Below are 17,353 nucleotides of genomic sequence, written 5' to 3'. Positions count from 1 at the left end.
ATTTTTTTGTTCACAGAAATGGTGAAAATTAAAGCTCTCTAGTGCAGAAACTTACCTTTGTTCAAAAGGAAAACCATATGGTCAGATGTCTTATTTGTCTCGTTTATTTTGTAGGTAAGAAAAACCTTTAACTTTACGGTGTTACTCGACGGGCGACAACAGCAAACAGGGGCAGTTTTCCTCCTCTACCATCATGGGGCTTACCCCCTTAATTATTCCCTTAGGGGGTGGGTAATTTTGAAATACATAACAACGTATTCATTTGATATTATTATACACACCCAAAGGAGAATCAAACCAATAATAACCAACTTAGAAATATTTTAAATTACGTAATGAAAGAAAAGTGAATTAATTTATTAATAATTATCGGTTAATCAATAATTAATAAGACAATCGTGAAACGTTAAATTGCTGAAGAAGTGAAACCTAGATACTGCCTAACGAATTTTTGGATGGATATTTTAATAAATCCGAGGGTTTTTACATAGACTCCGAACCACCGAGATTCCGGCTTAGGCCAAATTGTTTGGTTCTTGAAATTAGGTTTCCCATCCGCATTTCCATCCCTTCATAACCTGAAGGCGACATGACGTAAACTTGACGGGACCAAGCGTAACAATAATGCATGTAATGACTGGTCCTTGTCATTGATTTCAATAAGACGTGTTGGTCTGGATTGTCTTCGGTGAAAACGTTTACAAGATTTCACAGCACGAAAAGGGTTGTTGATGCGTCAGCTCATATAAATGATTTCCTGAAATCGTTCTCAAAATCCTACCTTCAATAATTGAATTAGACCATCAAGTCCGCCAGCCACATTGCTCCCAATCTTAACATAACATAATACATTTACCAATTAAACATGTCCAAACTGCACTTTATATTTAGCAATCATGGTGACACGTGACTTTCAATGTGTTCGCCAAAATTGAGTCGGCATTTCGGAAATTTCTTGGGCCACAAACTGGAATTCAATTTCATAATTTAAATTCGTTTCAATTAGTGTATAGCACTCCAGCGGGACCCGAGTCCAAGTTACCCGCTAGAGAGTGGCTGCGGAAAGCGGTTGAGAGTGGGAAAGGTCGGCGCGCGGTACGGTTCACAGTGCAACACATTGCGCCTGACCTCTTCTCTCGTACAGTAATCAATGATTTCTCTGAACTGAATCACCGAAACGCAGTCTTTAAGTCATTCACCTAATGCTGAGTTCCTGAATATGTATCTATTTTAGATCACTTGACGACGACGAAACGTTGCAGATAATGTGTTGAAATTAAAAAAAAGGCATTACCTGCGAATGTTCTGTAAACAAATATTAAATTTCATCATTAATAAGAATTTTTTTCAAACCCATCAAGAAAGGGAGGTAATCATTATTTGCGATTAAAGTAAAAGATAAAACGCAAAATCGAACAAAAAACCCACAATTGAAAAAAGAAAATGATGCAATGTAGTGTGGTGGCGGTCGATGTTTGTAGGTCGGGTAGTACCGTGCCGGTGTGCGTACCTGTTGTATATAAGTGCGCGGGCGAGCGGCGCGACTCACTCAGTAGACAAGTCAACTGTGGTTGAGTGTTTAGCGTGCTTACTTGCCTTACCTTGCCTCACTTGCCTTCATTGTTTACTCGCGACATGTTCGACTGGATCAGAAGGAAGGAGCCGGTCCGCCGCAACAACATGGCTTTCGTTAGCAGTTTACAGGTCTATAAACATTTTATTCTATATTTGTGACTAACATTTTATATAAACTTTTACGTGATTGTACGTACACTTTATTGTTCATAGTACTTTGGATCGAATTATCATTTCAAATTGTGTATTTAACAAACAATAATAAATTATTGGATTTGTTTCATTGGGATGAGTATAACTATTACTGTATTGAGAAATTCAGATTATTTCAAAATTCATATTTTCAGTTGTACTTTTATTAATGATTTTGCAATTTTCCATAAACACTTGTGTAGTGGATTACCACTTTACATGTATTTTTATTGTACATATGTACACAACACAATACTCTTAAAATAAAACGGGATGTTTAGGATTTAAGTCAAAAAATCTTTTTATGAAGTTGATTATTTATATAACACTTTAGTAATACCGGAGTTACATAAATTTGTAAACAAAATCTGTGTATAGGTATTTTAAAATAACAGTTACTTAAAACAGGAAATACCAATAAATATCGTTTTACAACAATACCTTATTACATTGACTACATTGTGCTTTAACGTAGTACAGTTCAAAAATGTGTACGTGTCCATGAAATTAGCTAATATTTCTATTTGTAGCTAACAATATTTTATTTATAATATAATTTATTCAGATTTAATCATCTTTATTAGACATTAATTATAAAAAACCACCACTGTGGCATGAATTACTTGTATCGAAATACGATAGATTACGTTACATTGTTGTACCCTTATCAACTTGTATTATGTAACGTTCCATATGGGAGCAACGTACCCCTTGACAAGTACTTCATTAGCTTGGGAATGGGAGACGAGATTACACGCCAATACTGAGAGAACCCCGTTATCAACGCTGATAACAGAAACAGTGCGGAAAATGGCGGCGTTATTGGTTTAGATACAGTATCAGTTCCGGTCTTACATATTGCTGTACTCGGAGAGTTCAGGCCGGCTATTGTAAAGATACCGATCTAATACACGGACGGTCACGTGTCATATGACGTCACGCCACAACTATAACTCTAGTTCACTATAACTTATGGAGTTTTGAGTCTGACACATTCGTCTGGGCAGAATACACAGCGGTCATATATTTCAGTGTTATATATAAACCGTAGGGATTAAATTTTGAATGCTTTTGTAAAGTTAGTTTATGTTTCCTAATTGTAGTTTATGTTCACTTATGTTAGTTTTTTATGTTTAACACTTTCAAAACACTATGGTACAATAAATTATACACTTATAGCGATCTCATACGCTTGATCAAAAAGTACCACTAGCGGTTTTTTTTTCTTTTAAGTCGACTTTTTTTAACTTTGAGCAAATGTTTAAACCGAAGGTAAGCGAGCAAAACTGCCCTGCGACATTTTAGGGCGTGGCAAGTTAGACCTTGGCCGTGAACCCACAACAATGCTGGCGTCCTCTCCCGCCAACCAACAACGCGCTCCTTGGTAGTGAAATTAAGTCGCGAAAATAGCCCGGGTCAGGGGGCAACTTTATATGACGCTATTTATGGAGCTGGCACAAGCGTACACTTGTTACAGTGAATATACACTTACTTTGATAAGATACTATCTGGAACAGTGTGGGCGTGCCTCGTCCACGTACTCCACCACTATACACAAGAAATCACTTTGCGATTCGGTATTACAATTTTCACTTGGTTAAAAAAAAAATATATTTTTTGAGTTGTGGTTGAACTTTCCACTCAATCGACAAAAGAGAAGGCTGGTTGTTCAACAAATGCTGTCAGAGCTGGTTGTAAGGCGGCCATCTTGTTTTAGCCACATAAGAACAACTGGACTTCAAACAGTTCCAAGATCTTTATTTTTGTCGCAGATTTATGGATGATTCGAAAGCTTGTAATTTCGTTAAGAATTGTTATTGGTTATTCGGACAAAATTTAACATTTTAATAATTTATCGTTTGAATACTTTAAAATTATATAATGCACAGTAACATTTTAAAAGAAACAACTTGAATGCGTATTAATTATATGATTAAAGAACATATATTTCTCACAATCGTATTGCTAAAAATAAGGGCTTTCCAAGAAACAGTGTTTAAGGCTAAACATTGGTCTTATGGAGTAAAACTCGAGGTCGTTTCACTACAGATGGCTCTTAATTACTAGTATAACACCGTTAATATGCATTCTTTGTTTGAAGTTTATTTTTGACGATGGAAGGATTGTGAAGGATATACGGTTTTTTCCGGACATTTGCCATCGTTAAGTGAAACAAAAAACAGTAACACTACGGTTCGAGATCTGCAATCTGATCTCTTCTTCAGGTAAATAACTAACCTAACACATAATTACAAATTAGGTTAAAATTATTATGCAGTTAATATGCAGTTATAATAGTTAGGAGTACAACAAATGGAGTAAAGTTAAAAACAATCTAAGTGGAACCACAGAGTTTAACGCGTCGCGCATTCGCTCCACCATCTGGCTTGCTCAAAGTGAACTGAATTCCACCACAGAGTGCGTCATCATGTGGTCTAGCTCAACAATTCCACAGCGGTCATGTCAGCGTTTAACAGTTACTTATTTTATTCGTCAAGTTTTGTATTACAGAAGGAAAACACGTTTAACACTGCAAGCGGCAAATCCCACAATTCAACCGCACTGTGAGGAAGTACTAATACTATACAACAGTACTGTAGTTCTGTTCCACACGGTTTCTGCCTCCGTGTGAGGGAGGGACAGTTCACGGCCAAGTCACGGTTTCTATATTTGCGTACCGTACAGAGAGTCTAAATTTGCCGAGAGTGGGATGTTGTGCGCAGCATACACACACACTATATTGGCCCGAGCTGCGGAATCTGTGCCCCCACGTAGCCGACAATTCGTGGTATTCCCGCTCTTGTGTGTTTTACAATCTCTACTCAGAACAAATGTCACTCAACGTGATCTCAAGAATATCGGATTCCTAAATATAACAATGACCACACCACAATCTCGTATCTTCTGCTCAATCAGTCATCTGTTGCCTACAGCTGTCAATCAAGAAAAATTTCACGATTCAAACTGGTGTAACTTTTTTTTTCTTTCTTTCGAGATGGGGGAAAAACATTACATAGGCACCACCTATCCCAAAAAAAAGAGTTACACCAGTTTGAATCGCGAAATTGTTCTTGATTGACAGCTGTCGGCAACATAATGCTTAAGTCACTGACACCGGGCTGAACATGAAATACATATTTTACATAACTGAATGAAAGATTGTTTATTTGAACTTCTGAAATGAGTTGTTTGGTTTAAATTGACAAACGCCAATAGATACTGAAAATTGGATTAATTTAACGAGGAAAATCTATTTTCTGTTGGAATACCTGTCCTTAAAGAAGAAACCCTTTTGAATTCAGGAAATATGTTAATCACTCGATGACTTGTAGGCATTTAAAAAAGAATTTAAGAGCAACGTAGACGTCCCAAAACAAAAACTGTTGCACTTATGAATATGAATTTATTATTCTATGTACCGTACCTAAATAGTGACAGTGGTGGGAGGGGGGTTGACACCTTTTTATTTTCCTTGAGCAACAATTTAAACAATTTTTTCATTAATTAAGGTTATTTACTTTAGTAAAAACCTTTTTTAAGTGACTCCCTGAACTTGAATTCACCACCAGCCGATTTTATATGGGGCTGGTTACAAATTGCCTAAAATGCCTGTAATTCATCGTGTAACGTCAAACACAGGTTTCATATTTTTCTGTCTTAATGGATATGATCTTACAAAGCAATGATTTAAACATTTTTTTTAAATAATTCCAACAACAAAAGGTTACACGGAATGTGGTACATTGCACAAACGTTTTAGAACCAACATCGGGTCAGACCAGTTCTGAAGCTCGATGAAGTAATCAAGGATTGTATCAAACCTTTGCAAAAGTCTGATATTGGACTCAAAGAAAGTTGGCGAAATTGTCGAACGATACATATTTGTTCAAGTTTCCTGGTAGCCTTGGTGCGAGGCCACTCCCTTCCTCTTAACGGTAACACCTTCCTGACAAGTAATTAATGCCGATAGCCGGGCCTCAACAGGAGCTAATTGTCGTCATTGAGCGACAAAACCTGAGTGCAAAAACATCACTTTCACTCGTATGTACAGGGTCTATAGAACGAAATCAAATATGAAAATTTAATTATAATACGGTAGAATCAGTAATGCCAGTCATGAACGGAATTTTAAAAAAGTGTTTTAAATCAGTATCAATGTCACATCATTTTCGCAGTTTAATACGTGAAAACTAAATTACAAAATAAATATCACAAGAAACTGTCGTGACTGAATTTATTTTTAATCAATTTCGTTTAAAACCCATAAGATACACTAAATGATAAAAAAATTATAATGAATTAAAATCACAACAAATAGTTATCACAACAATTTTTTATTTTACTGTTGTAACTAATAGAATAAAAGTTGATATCTATTTTAATTGGTTTATACAACGGCAGCGGAGTATAATACAATTACGCCAAACGCCTTCACTTGTGCTGCGGCAATACAGATACACCACTGATGCGATTTTGCGTTTACAACATTGCAGGCACTACTAGTCCCAGAGTTTTTACAACGTACTACTGTTCATTTTAATGGTTATGATAATATAATAAAATGTGTATATATTTTTACAATATAAAAATAAATTGGTTAAAATGAAATTAGTTAAATTTAATGCAAAATATGATGTATTCGTTTTGAAAGAAAATGTTCACAGGGTACTTAATAATGAACCGGTCATTTGAAATTATTATTTATGCGTTAAATATATTGAAAACAGTTTCATTCCATCGGACCGTATAATTTTCTTAGTCATTTCACCAAAGATTGAGGTGAAGGACAATTGATTGTCATGTGACCGGGTACTTATCGAGAGGGGATGAGGAGAAGGGGTTGAAGTGCCTCAGGTTCAGTCGCCTGCAACATCTTCTCCCTAACTAACCTCACCAACACTTCCGCCACGACTCGGTCCGCCAGCGACATTCAGGTACACACATGGCACTTGTTCTCAGTTATGTCTAGTCGTCAACACTCATTACGGCACTTGCTAACTGCTAAACACCCTTCACCTTCTCCGTGTACGAGTACCGGCGACAAAAAGTGGTAGCTATTCTATCGTATATTTCTTCACAACAAAACATTCAAATAATCATCGCGACTATTCCGCTACCAACACACTCGAGATGCAAAACATCTCTATTTTGTAACTGGATAGAATTTGTCCTGCAATTTGACAGCTATAATATATTTAATATCGTTTACACGTTGAATGTACGACTTTAATTGGTAAAAAAATAAAATACTTAAATATCCAATACTGAACCACTGTGTAACTCCAATGCTAAAATAAATAAAGATGTTTAGAAATAATTTTTATAAGTTGTGATTTATGGTTCGTAGTTATAGTATATTTTTACCGGTAAAACATAAACACGTAAAAAAGATACACCGCGATAACAATTCATACAAGAACAAGTATAACGTTTATTACTACCACAATTTAACGCACATTTAAATATGCGTGAACAAGGAAGAAGTTCTATACGCAAAGAGAGAGAAAACTGTCCCGCTACAGTCTATTCAGAATTACTGCCTCCTTTATACCTCGATTCTTCCAACCCCACTTCGGATAACACGAGCGTGTGTGGGCTGTAATAATCTAAGCGATGCCAGGAAGTGACCAGAGTACGTGATCCCAGTCGGAATGGATTTAAAGAACAAAATTAAAGCGCCACAATCGAAGTCATCTGGGAGCGAGAGGGATATCACGTGTGATGATGCCAAAGTCTAATTAACCAACATCTACAATAAAATGTGAGGATGACGTACTAGAGGGTATCTCTCAGATCCGTGACCCGCGCCTGCAGTTCTCTCAGCATTGTAGTCTCAGTGTTCGGGTACAGTGGTAACAATCGGAGCTTGCGTGAGTATACCACATGCTGAGTATATACCAGCAGACTGGCTGAGTATATTTATTCCACAACAATACATAGTTTGTTATAACTTAGTTACAAATATCACGAAGTAGCCTAAAATTGAATTTCCGTGAACAACTTGAGTTGGTATGAAGTTGCCTAAAATTTACGAGTCAATTCGGACCAAATAATTTGTTATTGTACTTTTTTATTTTTCAAAAATTGAATTTGCAAAAATTGTACATGAGCTGTACTGTCTCGAGTGTTATTGAATTTAATCCAATTTTAACAAGGTTCCATTCCGTATGATTTGTTTAAACACAGTCAATTTAAAATGTATTTAAAATACATAATAAACTAAATAGTGCTTAGGTTTCTTGTACATACATTTTATATATGTAAGATTTCCGTTCGAATTTACCTTACATAAATGAGGCTTTACAGCCAACTGTTTCACTATGACTTTATAGTAATTGGCAAATATTAAAATACTATCGAGGCTATGTAATATTTTTCTTTGTAAAGAGTACGTGACTTGGAAAGTAGACCCCTACAAATTTAACCGACTACCTCGGGGCATCTTGATGTAATCACTTTATAATTGACGATATGCCCGGATAAAAGGCATCCTAATTGGCGTTTCACCACTTCCATTGGACTCACGTATCTACTCGTATTTCACCGGCTACCAATATTCTCAGCGTATATACATATGGACAATAAGAACAAGGACGCTAGTAATGAGACAAGTAATTCGGTTTAACATCCGAACAACCTCTGAACTATCCAATGCAGGTACTCAGTTATGATTTAGTGCGCTGCTAAATCATATGCACGAGTCTGCGTTACGAGATATATGTTAATAAACGTGTCTTTATAGCTATTACGGCCATGGTCTTTTAGAAAGCGTGCAGAATCGAGCGTATAGCAAATACAATAGTTTTGTGCACAAATTATACCTATCATTTTTAACTCGTTCCGAAAGTACAAATATAACGCAATTCTGAACTGTCAGTCAAGTAGGGTTGTTATCGAGTTTATTGTCCATATCGGGAACTCGCCGCCGATAATCCTTGACCGTGACCTCAAGTTTAAGACCTTTGCTCTAAAGCAGAAACTATTTTATCGGAACAATACAAAAATAATGTATGCTACCGAGACGTCCGTAAAATGAGGTCGTTGCCCAATCGACAAGACTCGTCGTCAAGCCGTGAGGTAACACCACAGTCTCACCGTGCGGAGTTACTGCGGTACCATCAGTTTGTCGCAGCTGTCGCTGGAGACCCGGGCTCGGGACAAATGTGACAGCAGCGGATGACGGACTGTGCCGCAGGAGCCTTGATGTCTTCCGTGTCCGCAAGGCCTGCAGGCGCGTACATCCCACAGACTGACACAAGGCGAGTCGCTCAGCCACCTCATCTTACCGCGAACTACCAGGTGGCTAAAGTCCAAACATCATAAAAGACGACTAAATCCGTTTGTCTGTTATATTTAAAGTAACTTATCCTGACTGTCAGACACCGACAAGCATTAAAAATTACAAGAGCTCTGAAAAAATTCAAAGTGGACGAGTTAACCTTAGCAATGATGCCAAATCTAAAGTCAGGAAAAGCGTAAAGCCAAAAGTGGACATCTTGAGGGAGTGATCCAACCATCGCATAGCGCTGTTGGCTCAATACGGGCATGGACTGAAGCGACAAGTTCAGCAGAATCAAAACAATCAACGGCAATGACCTTAAAATAACAAAAGAACGGTCCAATCAGGGCGAGTTGCGGTAGTGAGGGGTGGTATTGCGTAGATTGCGGAGGACCGGGCAGGGAGGAAGCCGTAGGTATCACTCAGACCGCGCTATCATCCACAGCCACCGGTTGTCGCCAACTCCCCGTGTGTGGGCACATACTGTAAGTGTTTCGGTGTTTCAGGCCGTGGCATGGGCTCCAACCGCATGTTGTGTGTTTGCCTACAGGTAAAACATGTTTCTGTTAGAGATAAACCCAATTTTCATCTCTGTTACTTTAATTCCGTAAATAAATATATAGTTCGCGACTACAAAGACTGTAAATAATTTAAAAAAATTAAACTTACTCTCATAAGTAACTGATTACGTTTATATCGGACTGGCAATTCTGCAAAAAAGAAACGCTTTCTCATTAACTTTTAAACCTACCTAAAGTTAAAAACTCTACCTAGTAAGGTAACAAAGTATTGTTGATCATACACTGGATTGATGTTTGTCAGTTTTACAATCGAAAACCTTATTTTGTATCATTTCAGGCTTGAGTACTCTCCACTAAGCTCCGGAGGACTTGTTCTGACCGATTTCCTGTTTGTTTTACAGACCGCGTCCGAGGAAGACTTGTCGGAGGACGAACTTCAGATCATAGAACGGGGTGGCGCACGCATCTACAGCACTCACCACCGACCCTCCCCTAGCGCCGTCTCCTCCACGACATCCTCGGCTGCTTCAGTGGCCACCAGTGGGGGCAGCACCTGCGCCCTCATCAAGCACAAACGCTATCTCAATCGGATGGACCCTGGAGCACAGAAGGAACTCAACCTGCTCCTGAACTACCCCAAACTCCCGGAGATGACCGACGTCAAGCCTAAGAGCGAAGAGGTGACGACACCGGTGGAAGTCGTCACACCGCCCCCCGCCGTCATCGCAATCGACAACTTCGAGCATCGCACATACGCCCCTCAGGTGAGTCCGCCTGACAGAGAACATTGTATTCTATATTTTCAGTCTGAGGATCGATACATCGTTCAGTATTCTCGTAGCAACGCATGAATCTAATTCGTTTGCAACGTGATTGATCAATAGCTCAACTCACGCTTATAAATAAATAAAGTATTGAAGGTTTAAGAGAGAACTGATTGGGGGGAAATAGGTTGTCTGGAACAACTTGCGATTGAGAAGACAAAGGCGTGAGTGTACAGACGGGCCCTAATTGCGGGTAGGTCGCGCAATCAAGCGGCCATTATTGATAAGGGAAGTTTTTCATAACAGCAGCCGATATATAGCGGCACTTGTGCACCATATCGGTCACATTGTCCTGGCACACGGTGTGGTAGCAGGTAGACATGAAGATTGTCCTGGTGCAGTCCGTCATAGAGGCGCTCTCGCCCTCTGACACCACCTCTTATGGCCCTCAGGCAAGTCTCATAAAAGAAATTCTTTACTTTTACATTTAGACAATACGGTATTTATAATTAATGAACACCTCCGAATACTGGACTGTATTCAATATCAAACATTTGTAACAATTCTTTAATCAGTTCTACGCAATGATAAATACCCATTTTTCACAGATTATGGTGACTTTATTTTTATAACGTTGCATTATATGACGCATGATTAGCACTGAATCTTAAGTTATCACACTTTTATAGCTGGCTCATCGGAATCTTAATATTACGCATAATTATAATATTGAAGATGGTAAATGGTAGACAAATCTAATAATCATTCACACTGTTCAAATGTAATAATCATTAAAATAATAAGTGCTGTTTCACTTTATTTCACATCTACTAATTTGATCAAAATATAAACACATGCAGTTCTTGTAATGTAATATTTAATATATAGTGAAAATTGTGAGAAATTATAACAATGAAGAGAACGGAAATAGCGATTTACAGTTCTGCTACCGGCATTTAATGGTACTGCTGTTACGCGAACAAAATTACAAATAAATTTAATGTATGATACAATTTAACACATATTTATTGTTCTGAGAATTCCTATAAATGTATATCAAACGCGTCAAAACACTTAGCATCAACTCAAGTCGCCCGAATTTGAACTTTCTGCTTTAGTATCAAATACACACTGAACGACCAATTCATAATTTTCTTGCACACCACAAACTTCAATCATATTTTTGAAGAATGAACTTTTGGTACGATAATAAACTTTTTTGATGACGGTATTCTTGATTGAGATGATTAAAGCTGACTGAAGTAAAAGTGTGTTCTATTCCTCTAAAAAGGTCCCGAGGAAATTTAAAAAAAGAAAAACCAATATCGGAATTGCTCAAGGTCGAGATCCACCTTATTAGTCATGTGTGAAATGGCAAATTTTCATTTTAGCGTAATTCGATGGAAATATTACTTTAGTGTTTAGTATATTAATGAATCGGATAAATGAGAGCAATATTGTATAATGCTCAAGAATCTGTAACGGTATTACGAAAACTATTCTTCCAGAACTAATGACTACGCGTTAATGTGTTGGCGAAAAACAATAGTGTAATCTACCCGCGATCTTTGACCCGTCGAGATCCAGCGATAGCCAGGGCGACGCGTGATGTAACACTCGATTTTCGAGGGCACCCGGCGAAGGGCGGGAATTTTCAAAAAAGGCCGTTTCGTAGGCGGCGGAATGCCCCGCCCGGACTGAGGTCGCCATCACCTTGCTGGTGGTGCTCCCTGACTCACTGGGGCACTCGGCATTGTCTTCCATACACACCAAGGTTCTGCATATCGGTGGGTGGGTTGTTGGTATGTCAAACTTTACACGTACAGGTACAATGAGTTAACCTAGATGACTAAAAGTACGAAACTGGTTGTGAAAATCGTCCGACCTCGACTTCCCCATAAGTGTTCAACGCGATCTAAAAACAAAATAAATTGTTAAGCCTGTTTACGCGGCAAATGCCACAAAAATAACGACTGATGATCTACTTAATTGCTGTCTCTACTCCCTACTTCCCCACGGGGAGCCGGTGATGGACGCGAGGCACAAGGGCGCGCCCAACGCCCAAGCAAATCAATCGTCACTACAAGTAAATTAATTAACTCCGCATGCAACGGAGCTACGGACAAACAACCTCACTCGCTTTATTTATCGAGTCCGAGCCCCAAAGGTCGGCGTGGTCAAGTCTAAAGCCTATCCCATACGTACTGATACTAAAAAGAAGCTATCAGACAGTTTACGAATTGTAAAGTTGTGGCATTAAAAAACCAGAACATCACTTCGTGACGTGTACGTATCGGCAGCCATCTTGAATTTAGCCCTTATTTTTCCATTTTTTTTGTATTGGTTATCAAGTCAAAAACTACTTCTTTGTACATTAAATCGTTTAAACACTCAAACATTCTACACAGTTTATAAGAAGACTCAAGAAATATTAACCATATTTTTAAAACGTGGCAACTCCGGTATTTCTACTACCAAAAATGGGCTAAAAGTGTTTGGGGATCAAACTCAAGGTAGTTTCACTACAGCTGAGTTTTAAGAATACGTTTTTATAACTCAAAATTAAATTCCGAAGAACATGCAATAGCCTTCCATCAAAACTAACGTATTACGTAGAAAACTGCGGGAAGGAGATAATATTTGACTCCATTACACAATATATAAACCGGAAACCGTTCAGAAATTACTTTGCAAGAAACAGAAGACATATAATAAATCTTAAGGAACCCGTAATACATCATTGCTTTTTACATTATTTATTATAATAATCAGGTTTATACGAAGTTGATAGTGACAGTGACGCAACGAACTTTAGTTTGACATGAACCGATTGAAAATTCGTAAAAACCACCGACTTGAATATAACGTTTGACATTTAATACGAGACGTCTTCCCTTAAAACGCAAATTAAAAACAGTCAGACAGCAGGCAAGTAATTATAGTGACATCACGATATGTGACGGTGGTGCACGAGCGCGGTGGTGGGGCGACACAGCTAGCTATATAGCGGAGATCACGGCTCGTGCCGCATATCGTTGTCGCAGTGTCGCTACCCCGGTGCCGGTGTTATTCTACACATCCACCATGAAGGTCCTCATGCGAGCCGATACCCACCAAGACATCCAAGTCACCGTTATTACAGAGGCTAAGGCGCACTTCACGTTTTCACAGGTGACCACGGATAAGAAAGCACATTCCATTTTTAATATTGCAGTATTTATTGAACAAAGCCTATATAAACGTATTTTCATTCCTTTAGTCAAGTCTCTAATCAGTTAGAGACATATTTTTTCTTCCAAGTTACTAGAAATGGGTAGTTAAAATGTATCATTTTATAAAATATTCAAGCAATTTATTAATATATATTTGATGTATTTTCAACAGTTACGAATTAAATTCCAAATGATATTTGCAGAGTAAATAACAACATGGGAATTGAAATATAATTTAACGAAATTGAAAGAACAAAACTGATTTTGTTTTCACGTATATCACAGAATTTTTTAGTGAGATGTGAACTTAATAGAAAATAATGTTTAATAGTGTTACATTAGTACATACTGTTAATATACCAGTACTTCCGCTAATCATCTCCAAATTAAAATGTTACAATTTGTTTCAAAATTAAAACCTAGAAACTAAAAATAAAAACCGTGGACCGAAATTGATTAAAAATTTTGAGTATTAATTTTATTGGTTTTTTCACTGTTTTAAATTACGGGAAATTCTCAATTAAAGATATATTTATCTACATATTATTACGAAGAGTTAACTAACGCATGAAACAAAAACTTGTATTCAACAAAATAGATATATTAATTTATACAAACTCTCCAATAATATAAGTTTTTATTTTTGTGAGGCCTGTCGTACTCAATGAGAACATCTTCGGACCCACACAACTGAATACAAGTAATAATAATAAAGTAATAACTAAAAGAGTTAATAATATATTCAGTTGTGTGGGTCCGAAGATGTTCTCATTGAGTACGAAAGGCCTCACAAAAATAAAAAATTATATTATTGGAGAGTTTGTTTAAATTAATATACGGGGTGGCCCATAAGTCAGTTGTCAGAAATGAAAATACAAAGTTACCAGAAAAGTACAAATACTTTATTTGTACAAAGTACTATATATTATTAATGTAATTATTATTATTTATTTTTAATTATTAATTTAAAGAGTATATAACCTACAATAGGTGCTCAAAGTGGCTTCCACGTTGTTCTATACAAATATCGTCTTAAAATATTGCAAGTGACAACTGACTTATGGGCCACCCTGTATAATTTCCAATAAGAAAAGAGCTTCAAGAATGTAACAAAATAAATATATAAAAAAAAAATAACTCAATATAATTATATTTGATACAATATTGATATAGAATTGATATAATATATAATTGATATACTCAATATATTGCTCATTATAAATTGAAAACGTACGAATAAATTCTCAATTACAATTTAAAATTTCGCATTTAATTTGCAGTTTCATGTATGGAACGGCTTGAGATGCAATTTCATAAGCTCAAACCTCGAACTATATACATGTTATATTTAATAATATTTCGTTAGTTCTAATTCAACTATTTAGCGCTATATACTATAGGTTTTTAATGTTCAAATAAAAAAGGTAACTGACTGTTTACTACGATTAAGGAATAATTTGTAACTGTCGCCTGAACGATTACACATTCAAAGTACCTCCCTAATACTTTGCATTATTTTCGTTATTTCCTAAGTTAGCATGTCCAAAGACATTTGCAAGATTCGAGTTAGAACCCAACCCATTACCATTAGAACGTACTGGAAACAAGTCAAGCACAAATACGTTAACTAATGGGACTGGCATAAAGATTATATTGATTGGTTATCAATTAGTGAGAACATAATCGGCCGATAAGAGATGGTCGTGCAAGACGATTGTATAATGTCAACATTAACCCGCGATAACGTATCGGCTGGCCCGTTGGCAGTTGTCACATGTATCGACAGTAGTCACATTTATTGGCCGACACTTGTATTGGCAGGCGTCGCACGCCCGACCTCTGTGTCTTCCGTAACACGAGTCATCCGGAGGTCAATAGATGACAATGAACGGACAAACTTGTATCAGTCCGTCGTGATCGGAAAATGTTATCTTCCAGGGAATTCTGCAAGTCTCCGACCTTGTGACACAGCGCTCAGTCTGACTTCGAAATTAGTTTGGGTCTTGATCAAACGATGCACACAAAATACAAATCTGAAATGTACAAACAAATTCTTAATTGCAATTTCAAATTTCGCGCTTACTTTTGCAATTTCATAAGTTCAAACCTCGAGTCTACTCATCTTTGGAGACGTTAACGAAGGAGGTCACACGAGATAATGATATTTTGGACGCAAAACGATTCCGTAGTAAAACTTTTTTAGGGGTAATGACTTTTACAACGATTCACCAAGCTTTATTATTTATACTATAAAACAGACACACGAATGTGTCGTGAGTATTCAGGTTACACGTATAAACCAAATTTACAAAATTTCCTTGGCTAACATGAATAACAATTTAATTTTTCTACATAAAACTTATCAACCGAACTTTCCAGCCATATAATTTTCGCACTGTATAGAAGCCTTGATGCAAGCTTTTGTTTCATGTTAATTTGTATTTATTTACAAACGCTTTAAAAACCAAAAAATATACCAGCTATATATACTGACAACCGGAAAAAATACTTGTCTAATTAATTTTGTGGTTCTTTCCACTTTATTATAACCAAAAGTACGTGTACCCAATCACAAATTTGGTAAGACTTGATTTACAAAACTTTAACTTCATAAAGCTGGGGTATTAATTGATACAGCCTTAAAACATCATGGATGATTTTGCGACTTTATTAAAAGACTTGTTTATACGTTCTTAATTTTTATTTTCTTGCCCTCTTTAACTTACAAACCTTGCCCATTGCATTTTCGGCTCTTATTGAAATACTGAAGAGATGTACAGTAGGGGCACAATTAATTGTTTGAAAATACAATCATCTGGCTCGTGGACTTTAAAAAGTGAGTTTCGCCGTTAGTATGCACCAATAGAATAATCCAGGCCATGTGAGTTAAATCTAGTATAAATTAACTAATCGGCGAATGTTTGAATGCTGATTATGTTTTTCAATGACTTCATTCTCTTTGATGTCTCCCATATGATAACTCATCGTATAGGGAAAGTTTATACTTCTGGGCTACGACGCTGCCTAAGACGTTCTAAAGTGTTCTTATTCCACGACCCTGACTATCACTCGCATTGCATGACTGTGCACACTTAATAATGTTGCTCACCGCGTTACTTGTAACTGATATCGATATATTACACCGACCTACATATCGCACAACTGGTCGTGCAGGGGCACGCATTGCACTTGTAATTTCTAGTAGGGTGTCTGTTATGTTGGGAGTTAAATTAATAAATGTGCCTTTATGTGATTTCTTGTTCGCTCATATTTTCTCCCATCAATAGCCATGCGTTATTTTGTTTCCAGGTTCTGGCAGCCATCTCAGTGTCTCTGGGTTCCATGATAGTCGGGTATGCCAGCTCCTTCACCTCCCCGGCCATTCCCCTCATGAAAGAACACCCTGGCGCCCTCGGCCACCCCATCACCGAAAATGACGTAAGTATCGACCATATCCAACGAATGCATTATTTTATTGCTCACCTAATTGTGATAAACAGCTCCTAATTAACTCGATATTGCATTGTAGTTTGCAAACAGAGGAAAGAATGCAAACCGGAAAGAATCATCGGTGAACAATGCGTTATTACTCACTTTAACGACTTTCTATGGCAGTTCGATCATAACCTAGCTACTAGTTTATATAATTAGCGCGGCAAGAACTCGTAAAATCGCATTCAAGGTCTTGCTTGTACTTGGTAAATATCGCTTTTAAACCTCGTTAATTATGGCCTTCTCCGACACGTCCCTTGGCGTAAACTTCAATGATTTAGAACTTTAACTGGTATTGTTATTGTCATCTTGTGTTTA

General features: G+C 37.2%; 2 protein-coding genes across 8 annotated transcripts in view; one reads left to right on the top strand and one right to left on the bottom strand.

Moving 5' to 3' along the window:
• The window catches only part of LOC124362693 (RING-box protein 2), a 127,466-nt gene that overhangs the window by 95,213 nt on the left and 14,900 nt on the right, over positions 1 to 17,353 (bottom strand). The window lies entirely within an intron of this gene.
• The window catches only part of LOC124362692 (facilitated trehalose transporter Tret1-2 homolog), a 42,184-nt gene that overhangs the window by 20,304 nt on the left and 4,527 nt on the right, over positions 1 to 17,353 (top strand). For 3 of the 7 annotated variants that reach the window (XM_046817397.1, XM_046817398.1, XM_046817400.1), the window contains exons 2-3: positions 9,969 to 10,331; positions 16,853 to 16,981. In XM_046817397.1, coding sequence (XP_046673353.1) covers positions 9,969 to 10,331; positions 16,853 to 16,981 — 492 coding nt within the window. Of the gene's footprint in view, positions 1 to 1,540; positions 1,705 to 7,542; positions 7,638 to 9,968; positions 10,332 to 10,661; positions 10,784 to 13,347; positions 13,503 to 16,852; positions 16,982 to 17,353 lie in introns of those variants that run through there. The other 4 variants (XM_046817399.1, XM_046817401.1, XM_046817403.1 and 1 more) reach the window with 4 other exon arrangements.

This window comes from Homalodisca vitripennis, chromosome 5, assembly GCF_021130785.1.
Source record: "Homalodisca vitripennis isolate AUS2020 chromosome 5, UT_GWSS_2.1, whole genome shotgun sequence".
NCBI lineage: Eukaryota > Metazoa > Arthropoda > Insecta > Hemiptera > Cicadellidae > Homalodisca > Homalodisca vitripennis.
This window is presented reverse-complemented; position numbering and strand designations above follow the sequence as displayed.